Source organism: Cetorhinus maximus, chromosome 1 (assembly GCF_964194155.1).
Source record: "Cetorhinus maximus chromosome 1, sCetMax3.hap1.1, whole genome shotgun sequence".
NCBI lineage: Eukaryota > Metazoa > Chordata > Chondrichthyes > Lamniformes > Cetorhinidae > Cetorhinus > Cetorhinus maximus.
Window position 1 is genome coordinate 237383974 of NC_135879.1, and position 11293 is coordinate 237395266.

General features: G+C 42.6%; 1 protein-coding gene across 1 annotated transcript in view; it reads right to left on the minus strand.

Moving 5' to 3' along the window:
- The window catches only part of LOC144688032 (BCL2/adenovirus E1B 19 kDa protein-interacting protein 3-like), a 42607-nt gene extending 38696 nt beyond the window's left edge, over nt 1-3911 (minus strand). Inside the window, exon 1 of the mRNA XM_078554688.1 lies at nt 3678-3911. Coding sequence (XP_078410814.1) covers nt 3678-3714 — 37 coding nt within the window. The 5' untranslated portion in view covers nt 3715-3911. The remainder of the gene's footprint in view (nt 1-3677) is intronic.
- Between the last annotated feature and the right edge of the window lie 7382 nt (nt 3912-11293).

Genomic DNA, 11293 nt, shown 5'->3' on the forward strand with positions numbered 1-11293 from the left:
ATGGTTAGATTCTCTCTTGTTGGAGGTGGTCATTGTCTGGCACTTGTGTGGCACGAATGTTACTTGCCACTTGTCAGCCCAAGTCTCGATACTGTCCGGTCTTGCTGCATTTGGACATGGACTTATTGAATTTATTGGTGACTGTGTTATATTTATGACCCCTCGTTTTGGTCTCCCCACAGTGGAAACGTTTTCTCTACGTCGATCCTATCAAACGCTTGCACAATCCTAAAGATCTCTAACAGGTCACCGGTACACCCTGCCCCTGCTCCCCTGCTCCCCTGCGCCCCCGCCTCCTCTTTTCTAGAAAGAAGCCTGCTCAATCTTTCCTGATAGCTATGAACCTCTCAGTTGAGGTAGAGTATTCAGAAGAACAAATGCACACAACACAGAAATACTGAATACTGAGCTGACCTTTAAGATAACAGCCTGTTGAGTTCTCAGGAGCAGGTCAACATAAAACGACAGACTGTAAACGGTGAGTCATACAGACAGTTATAAAAAGTGATAGCAACACAGTTATAACATTGGAGAGTTCAGACAACATGAGCGAGAACAATGTGCAATCACTGGGGAAATATTAGGGGAGCTTAAACTTTATAATCTACAGATAAGATGGTTAAAGGAGGATCTCAGCACAGGTAAAAACTATTAAATGTTCCTGATGAGGCATTCTCAGGTTATTACTCCAAAGGGAACCAAGAATATAGGGCCAGGGGAAATTAGAGGAGAGTATTTATAGATGTTGACTGGTAGAACTCAATGGAAACTACCGCAACATCATATAGCACAGGAGGCCATTCAGCCCATTGAATCTGCTGGCTCTTTAAAAAGAGCTACCGAATTAGTCCCAATTAGCAATACAGAGGAGGTTCACTTGACTGATACCTGAGATGTGAGGATTATCTTATGAGGAAAGATTGGACCCACTGGGCCTGTATCCATTGGAGTTTAGGAGAATGAGAGATGACCTTCTTGAAACATACAAGATCCTGAGAGGATTTGAAAGGGTAGATGCCAGGCAGATGCTTCCCCTTGTGGGAGAGACTAGAACTAGGGGACGCAGTTTAAAAATAAGGGGTCTCCCATTTAACACGGAGATGAGGATAAATTATTTCTCTCAGAGGGTCATGAGTTTTTGGAATTCTCTTCCCCAGAGAACAGTGGAGACAGGGTCATTGAGTATTTTTAAGGCAGAGGTACATAGATTCTTGACTAACAAGGGAGTCAAAGGTTATCGGGGATAGGCGGAATGTGGAGTCGAGGCCACAATGAGATCAGCCATGATCTTATTGAATGGCAGAGCAGGCTCGAGGGGCCGAATGGCCTGCTCCTAATACGTATGTATGTCCCACTCCATCTTCTCTTTCCCCTCAGCCCTACAAATTGTCCTTCCACAAGTATGTAAGCGATTCTCCCTTTTGAAAGCAGTATCTGTATTAATACAGCACATCAGCATACATTCCCTGCCAGACTTCCCCATCAGACTCAAGCAGCAGTCGTCATTTGTAATTTACAGAGAGAGGATACCCCAGCACAGCAAAATATCTTAATCGGCACAGGAGGCAAAATATTTGTGATCACAGACTGACTTTATCAAACCCAAGGCTCTGACCTGCAACTTAAAGAACAATTAAACTCTGATCTCACCCACGGTTTACTTAACAGCTATTGGGCTTTGTCGTTTTAAGGAGACACAGCTCCATATTGGCAGCAGATTAACATATTCTACATGCATGGTATGATGTGTCCAGTCTTCTGACCTATTGCAAGCAGTTCCACAGGATATCTGCTAATATGTGCATCATGTTGTACAAACTGTATGGCCACAACACTTCAGCTGCCAAGGTTTTGCCACCAATATAAACTTGATATCACCACACAAATAAGATTATAAGAAATAGGAACTTGAGTGGGCCACTCAGCCCACCAAGCCTGCTCTGTCATTTAATAAGGTCATGGTCTTATTATCAGACTGTGGCCTTTACCTGCCTGCTCCCACACACCCCCATAACCCTGGACTTCCTTGTCGATCAAAAATCTGCCCAACTCACTCAGTGTTGATAACACTCATTGGCCCAGGCTCCACTGCTCTCTGTGGAAGAGAATTCCAAAGACTAACGATCCTCTGAGAGGGGAAATTCCTCCTCATCCTCCCCGTCTTAAATGTGAGACCCTTATTTTGAAAAGTGTGTCCCCCTAGATCTAGATTCTCCCGCAGGAGGAAACATCCTCTCAGCGTCTACCCACAGAATCACGGAATTGGTACAGCACAGGAGGAGGCCATTTGGCCCATCGTGCCTGCACCGGCTCTCCAAATGAGCAACTCGCCCGGTGCCCTTCCCCCGCCTCATGCCCATAACCCTGCACATTCTTCCTTTCCAGATAACAGCCTAATTCCCTTTTGAATGCTTCAGTTGAACCTGTCTCCACCAGACTCTCATACCCTGTCAGGCCCCCCACCACCCCCACCCACCCCACCCCCCCCCCCACCCCCACCCTCCGAATCTTATGTGTTTCAATAAGATTACCTTATTCTTCTAAACTCTAATTAGTGTGTGCCCAACCTTTCCTCAGTAGACAACCATATCTGAGCTATTAGAAAACCTACAACCTACTCTGGGAATAGCCACATATATATTTTATTCTTGTGTGGAGAGCTGTACCTCTTTAGTTTGTTTAAAAGCTTCAGATCTAACTTGCCAGCCCAAGCATTAGCTGTGTCACAGTGCACTCTTGCCTCTGGGCCAGAAAGTCATGGGTTTGAGTCCCACTCATGAGACCTAAGCACAAGACACTTCCAGTGCAGTACCGAGGGAATGTTGCACTGTCAGACCTGCCCTCGCTCAGATGCAGCATCAGGCTCTGAATGCTCTCTCAGGGGGACATCACAGATCCCACCACATTACTTCAAAGCACGGAGTGACCGACTTTGTGCCCTGGCCTATATTTATCCCTCAATCAACATCACACTAGCAAGGCAATCGCACTGCTTTGTTCGTTGGATCTTGCTGTGCGCCAAAAGGGCAACAGTACCTTCATGACAACCGTGAGTGCACTTTAAAAAGTACTTCATTTGCTGTAAAGTGCTTTTAAGTTGCCCCAAGGGGCGATAAAAAATATTAGCGCTTTCCCTCAAGCAACACTGTTGCTTTGAGTTACCCAGGCACCTCCCCCCACCTGGTCCGCTGTCAGCCTTCCGTCCATTCATAAAGACTGCAGCGACTGGCAAACTTGAACTAGGCAACAGTAGCAAAAGCAGAATAGCGACCCAGTGATTTCACCCTTGTCAATTTCAATTTGCCATGAAAAGCCCACGAAGTCCACATTAATCAATGCATTGTATTCAAAACAAAAAAACACACGAATGCAAACGGATCACCCAAAAAATAAAAATAGTTCAAGGAAATATATTTTGTCAATTTAAATCTCCGTTACAGCTGTTCATTTTGACACCTTGAAACAAATATTAGCTGGATATTATTTTGACTGAGGCACAAAAGCAGCCCAAATGAATACTGCTTCTTGACCCCCCACAGCTGCATAAATAAAAGTGTTATTTGTCTGCTCTCACATGGATGCTCGTGAGAATGATCAGAAGCAGAAATAATATTGGACAACATTAAATATAAGAGCACGTTATTATAAATAACAAAGAGGTTCGCTGGAATACTCACCATGCAAACTTCCTTCTGCTAAATTGGAAACTGACATCTTAAGTCTTTTTTTCTTTGCAAAAAAAAAAATATATTTTGCCTCCTATTTTCTAATGCAGCGTATCTCCGCTGGAATGGATAAATCAAGAGACTGATGCTGTAAATCTAAAAATAAAAGCCCTCTTTTTTTTTTGGCTTCACCCTCCCCTTTTCCCCAGTTGCTGCTTCTAGCTCTCTCCCTCTCTCTCTCTCTCTCTGCTTTTCTTTCTTTCTGTCTGCGCTTTGCTAAAGCATTTACAAAAAAAAAACAGAACGTGCAAAGATGCACGTCAGTCCCTGCACTGCCCAGCTCCGCTGATCATGTGAGCTTAGGAACGATCAGCTTGTAAACAAAGGGCTAAGGGAACGTCTCCCAAAAGTCTCAGCGCCTCAAACAAAATAGCCACCCAGTCTACCCAACACAGCTCCAGCATGGAAGTAACATCAGTCACTGGCTCCAGGAAGAGTGCAGCAAAATTGAAAGATTTTCTCTCTCTCTCTCTCTCTCTCATTTCACAGCAAGACTCAGCCCAAGGAATGAAAGGAATTTAGAAAACTTGAGAGGTGACCTATTTGAAGCACACACACTTGCTTTACAGGGCCTTTACAGGGTCGAAACCGAGAAAATGTTGCCCCTGGCTGGGGAATCATAAGAGTCGTAGAGGTCTACGGCACAGGAAAAGGCCCTTCAGCCCATCGAGTCTGCGCCGGTCAAACAAGTGCCCAACTATTCTAATCCCATCTTCCAGCACTAGGCCCATAGCCTCTTGTGACCCGGGAAGGGTTTTGCATTTTGGGGTCGGGACCCTGCCGTCGGGGTCAAATGAGGGTCCCGAATCTGCACCGTATCGGAGCAGTCACACAACTTCGATTTTTGCTTGGATTGGCATGCCCAGTTAAGATGGCGGGCGAGCTCTCAATGCTGGAAGGAGCTGAAGCCTGCTCTACCTAAGGGAGGGGGGGGAACCCTCTCAGCACTTGTAAAAGTCTTGAGAGAAAGTAAATGGGTGCAACGGCTGGACCAGCATTGTGGAGGGGAAACCCCTGCTGCCTCAGCTATGGGCGAGTATGTGTTGTGGGGTCAGGGGGAAGGGGGATCCCAAAGTATTTCTGGAGCACTGGCAGTCTCCCTGCCGCTGTCATGTTCTGGGTGCCACGGGTTCCTGCGGGTCAAATTCCACTGGCCCCTTATCAATGGTCTTAACTAATTTGACATCTTCGTCACCGTAACGAAGCTACCCACCATTGCAGGCAGTTCCAGCCCCGATCCAGCATTCTTCATAATTGGTTGGCAGGATGGTGCCAGCAAAATGCACGCCGGTCGACCTGCCCACCACCGTTCCCACCCCCATCAGCCTACAAAAATCTTACCCGTGCGGCCACAGCCTCAGAATAAGGGCTCAGTCATTTAGGACCGAGACAAGGAGAAATTTCTTCACTCAAAGGGGTTACGAACCCTTGGAATTCTCTACCCCAGAGATCAGTGCCTGCTCAACTTTGAGCATAGTCAGGACAGAATTTAATGGATTATTTTTATTCTTTCGTGGGACGTGGGCATCGCTGGCGAGGGCAGCATTTGTCGCCCATCCCTAATTGCCCTTGAAGTGGCTTGCTAGGCCATTTCAGAGGTCAGTTAAATCAACCACATTGCCGTGGGTCTGGAGTCACGTGTAGGTCAGGCCAGGTAAGAATGGCAGATTTCCTTCCCTAAAGTGAATCAGATAGGTTTTTGCAACAATTGATGGTGGTTTCATAATGACCATTATTGAGGTTTTCAATTCCAGAATTATTAGTTACTAGAATTTAACTTCCACCAGCAAGACTTGTCGGGATTTAAACCTATGGCCAGAATTTTGACCTTGATGGACGGGCGGGCCCCACCAACTCGGCGGTGGGCGGGCGGCTGAACTCCGCCGCCGAAACGGGGCCGACCGCCATTTTGAGTGGGCGGGCCAATTAAAGCCCGCCCAGCGGCCTGCCCGACAGGGAGTGCTATGCGCTATGCACTTCCTGTGCGGGCGGGAGGGGGACTCCCCATCTGCCAAAGTGCTCTCTTTCGCACACTGCTCCCTGAGACTAAGTGCTGTCTCAGGGAGAGCGCTGAATATTTTAAAAACTTTAAAAATAGAGAAAGAAAAACATGATTAACATGTCCCCCTCATGTGAAACTTTTTTAAAAACTGAGATGAAACCTCATTCCGCCAGTGGATGAGGTTCCATGTTTTATCAGAAGCCCACTGGGGCTCCTGGCCTGCCCTGCCCATCAGCCTTAAGGTTGGACGGGCAGGTCTTTCAATGAGCTTAATGATCCTGTCAATGGCTGTCCGCCCGCCTTCCTAAAAATTTAAATGGACCGGGATGACGTCGGGGGTTCCTCCCAACATCATCCCGCGTCATTTTCCCATTGGCAAGCAGGCCCTGTCCCCAAATCGCCGACGGGAAAATTCTGGCCCATGTCTCCAGAGCATTAACCAAGACCTTTGGATTATTAGGCTGTTATGACCAAGCAGTTGGTAAAGCTAAGTTATTTTTTAAAAATCCCAGAGGGAAACTTTAAACAACTGACATAGCCTATAATTTTAAGTGGTATGTTTGAGATGCAGCTCTAAATTCAGGAATCAGACCACCAGTTCTCGAGAGATTTTATATTAAACTAAATGAAATATTTTATTAATTTACACAAGTTAAATAGATATACATGGCTACAAATTGCTACTATCATAACTTTTAACAAATTCCCAAACTAATCTCCATTAAGGCAGAAGGCAAGATTTAACCAGGCAAAGCATTTTTACCTTACGAATTCAAAATGAGGGTTCCTTTCACTTTGGTTCCTGTGGAGACAGTTGGAGGCTTACAGCTGTTTTGATCTTACATTGCCTCTGCTCTGCACACATGGAAACTGCTAAACTTATACCTAGCACAGCTCATTGAATGTAAATTCCTATTGTATCACCAGCCTCTTTGAGCCCACCTCTTCTAAAAATAAAACCATCTTCATAGTGCCAATTTTATTAGCAATATAAACATATTGCCTGGTCTCTGCTCGCTAGGTGCCAAATTTCACCTCACTTCTTGAATGCTGTATTAAAAAAATGCAAACGTGTTCTACCTCTGTTACATCTCAAAATGAGCACACATCAAAACACCCAGACTAGCTGGCTTTAATCCAATTAATGCACACCCTCAGACAAAGCCTCTATCTTAAAAGAAAGATGTTTTCCAATAATATTATATACATTAATAGCTTCAAGACATCCCCCTTCCAATCGAAAAATGAACCGTCATAATTCTAAAAGAAGGCTTCATCTTAATAGCCCATCTCACACTATCTCCTATACTTATTATGCTATTACATTACCAGATGCGTGCATTAACATAATATACATACACAAGTCCTTGGTATCAACAGAAATCACTTCAGTTCAGTGTCCAGGTTTTTTTTTAATGTCCTATTTTCCTTTAAGCTTCAAACTCCTGATAACGCATCCGCGAACAAACCTTCTCTTTCAGCAATATGTATAATCCATAGATTAAATGGTTGTAACAATAGACTCCATCTGAAAAAGCTTGCACTTTTCGAAATTTGTCCAAAATCTTCAAAGGATTATGGTTTGTATAAACAATTGTTTCTGCTGTACATTCAGCTTCCGTGAAAAATACCCCATCGGTTTTTCAATTCCAGTGCCATCTTCCTGTAACAGTACAGCCTCAATGCGTCAATGGCCAACTTTAATTGCTTGGCATAATTGGGTACTGCCAACACTGGCGTCATAGTTAATACAGTTTTCAAACTATCGAATGGCTTCTGACACTCCAGTGTCCATTGAAGCTTCTTGTTCTTTTTGAATAGTTCAGTCAGTGATGCAACCGCTTGGCTAAACTTTGGTACAAATTTCCGGTAAAACCCACTCATGCCCAGAAATCTCAAAACGTCTCGTTTTGTTGTAGCCACTGCAAACCCACGATAGCCTTGACTTTCGCAACTCTCGGAGCCACCTTACCATGTCCATTGGTATGGCCTAGATACGTAACTTGTGCTTTTGCAAACTCACTTTTAGCCAAGTTCATCACCAAATTAGCTTCTTGTAATAAGTAAATAATTCTTCCAGATGCTGTAAATGTTCCTCCCACATCTGACTGAAAACAATTAGATCATCAGTATAAACTGCATAATTGCTTGGACCCGCAATTACTTTGTCAGTCTTTGAAATGTCGCAGGTCCATTCTCCATACCAAATGGCATGACTTTAAACTGACATAGTCCACTTGGTGTCACAAAAGCCGATATCTCCTTTGCTCTCTCCAACAACAGTACCTGCCAATATCCTTTTAGCAAGTCAATCTTTGTGATAAATTTTGATTGTCCCACTTTCTCAATGCAATCCTCCAACTGTGGTATGGGATAGGAATTCATTTTTGTCACCTCAGTCATCTTTCGATAGTCCACACACAGTCTTTGTGTTCCATCTAGCATCGGTATCAGTACAATTGGCGAACTTCAGTTACTGCAACTAGCCTCAATGATACCATTTTGAAACATGAAACCAATACTTGTGATAACTTTGCTGGATTTAATCTATAAGGTTGTTGCCTTATTGAAGATGACATTTCTATACAAACATCATGTAAAGCTAAATTTGTCTTTCCCAGCTCATTTACACCAATAGGTTTGTGTGACTGCAATAGTTTTTCCAAATCACTTTGACACTTGCTTGGAAGGTAACTCAATATTTTATTTAAATTTTCAAGCACCCTCCTCATTATCCAATTTGATTGCAGGAAAATCAATTTCAAAGTCCTGCACTTCTACCTCTTTCTCATCATCCACCATCACTAAAACCTCTTTTTGTTCCTCTTCCCTGTCAAAGTACTTTTTAAGCATATTTACATGACACGCCCTCTGCTTCTTTCTTCTATCTGGATTATTTACTAAATAATTTACTTCACGCAATTTCTTTTCAATCCTGTAAGGCCCACTAAATCTTGCATTTAATGAATCACCTAATACTGGTAACAAAACTGGTACTTTCTCCCCAGAAACAATACTGCAAATTTTAGCTTTCTTATCTGCTTTCACTTTTATCACTTGCTGTGATGTCTTTAAATGTTCCCTAGCCAACTCACATGCTCTGTTCAATCTTTCCCTGAAATTTGATACTTAATCCAGGAGAATAGTTTCTGAATTTTGACCCGCCAATTTCTCATGAATCAATTTCAGTGGTCCCCTTACCTCATGACCATAAACTAATTCAAAAGGGCTTAAAGCAGTCAATGCATTAGGAGCATCTCTAATAGCAAATAACAAAAAATGGAACTCCCAATTCCCAATCCTGAGCATAATCCTGACAATATGCTTTCATCACAGTTTTTAAAGTTTGATGCCTTCTTTCCAAAGATCCTTGTGACTCCAGATGATAAGCTGTTGACTTAAACTGTTTTATCCCCAAACTGTTCGTTATTTCCTTGAACAGCTATGACATGAAATTTGACCCCTGATCTGATTGTATTTCTTTAGGTAAACCATATCTTGTAAAAAAAAATTAATTAACTCCTCCACAATCTTCTTAGTTGTAATATTTCTTAAAGGTATCACTTCAGGAAACCTGGTAGATGCATCCTTTATTGTCAATAAATAATGATTTCAACTTTTAAGCTTAGGGAGGGGTCCTACACAATCTAGCATGACCCTGGTAAAAGGTTCTTCAAATGCTGGTGTTGGGATTAAAGGTGCTAGCTTAATCACTGCTTGTGGTTTTCCTGTTATTTGACATGTACAACAGGTTCTACAGAATTTGACTACATCCCTATGTAATCCTGGCCAATAAAAAGACCTCTGTATCTTTTCTTGTGTTTTCCAAATTCCTAAATGTCCCCCCACCCCCCACCCCACCCCCCTCCCCCACCACCCCCCAACACACACACACACACACACACCCTACCCATTGGAGTTTCATGAGCAATCCTTAGAATCTCATTTCTATACCCTAATGGAATAACAATCTGATGCACCTCCCTCCAGCTTTCATTTGCTGAGACATGAACTGACTGCCACTTTCTCATTAAAATACCTTCTCGAAGATAATAACATGCTGGAATGCATTTTGCTTCTGTTTCTGAATAAGCTTTCTGATATAACTGTTTTAATTGTAAATCATTTTTCTGTAATTTCATTAACCTCTTTGAGTTAAACATTTCAGCTGAACTGTTCTGTATTCCCTCCTCTTGATCAATGTTATCAAATACAGTGCCAGCTAATTGGATTTCGATACCTTCTCCTTGCCTTTGAACTGCTTGCTTATCCTGTTTATCTTGTTCTTCCCGGTGAGATTTTGATCTCATCATAACACAATCAGAAAACAATCCAGGATGTTCCTTCTGTAGCACCTCTGTTGAAGATACTTCTATAGGCTGCTCAACTACCATAACCATCACCCGCATTTGCGATCCAGCTATATCATTACCCAGAATAAATTGAATCCCTGCAATGGGCATTTTTTTCCACCACTCCAACTACAATTTCACCTGTCTTCCATTTGCTCTTTAAATTTACCTTCCACAACGTAATAGATTTAGCATCTCCATGAACCACATTTATTATTACCTTCTCCTGAAATACTCCCTTTGAACAACAAGTATCACTATCCCACAACATTAAGGATTGACTAGCCCCTGTGTCTCTTACAATTTTAATATATTTACCTACTCCACCCTGTACATATGGAAAGACTTTCCCTTCATGTACAAAATCTTTAAACATTTCTGCAACCTGCTCTTCAAAATTCTCATGAGTAAACTGTGAACACATTCCCACTTCTTTACCTTTCACTGATTCTCTCTGTTTCACTTGTACACAAGCCATTGGTTTATCCTGTGCCTGAACCTCAGAACCCACAGTACTTTTACTTCCAGAGCTTTTCTGTACCCAAACAATTCCAAAATATTTTTCCTGCAATCACGGACTTCATGTGCCTCAATTTTTGAATGTCACTTCTACCTTCAGCCCTTCCTTTTTATTCTGAGAAAAAACTTCCTGGGAACTTCCAGCTACCACTTCTCTTCCCTGACTACCTACCTTCCCTTCACCTTCCCACTTTTTATCCTTTTCCAATTTGAAAGGGTGATAAAAAAAGGTTTAGCTCTATGAACTAACCCATAATCAGCAGCTGTCTCTGCTGCTTATCTTACAGAATCAACCCTCTGTTCCTCCACATGAGTTCTCACTACTGAAAGGATTGAATCTTTAAATTCTTCCAAAAGAATTACTTTCCTAAGAGCTGCATTGGTGTTTCTATTTTTAACACCCTTATCCACTGGTCAAAATTACTTTGTTTTACTCTTTCAAACTCAATATAAGTTTACCCAGGCTGTTTTCTCATATTCCTAAATTTCTGCCAGTTTGCTTCAGGAACCAACTCATATGCACTCAAAATAGCCCTTTTCACCACACCATAATTCACTGACATTTCTTCTGATAGTGAAGCATGTACCTCACGTGCCCTACCTAACAACTTAGATTGTAATAATAATGTCCAGTTTTCCTGTGGCCATTTCATCTGTTTAGCTAGCTTCTCAAATGAAATAAAGAATGATTCAAT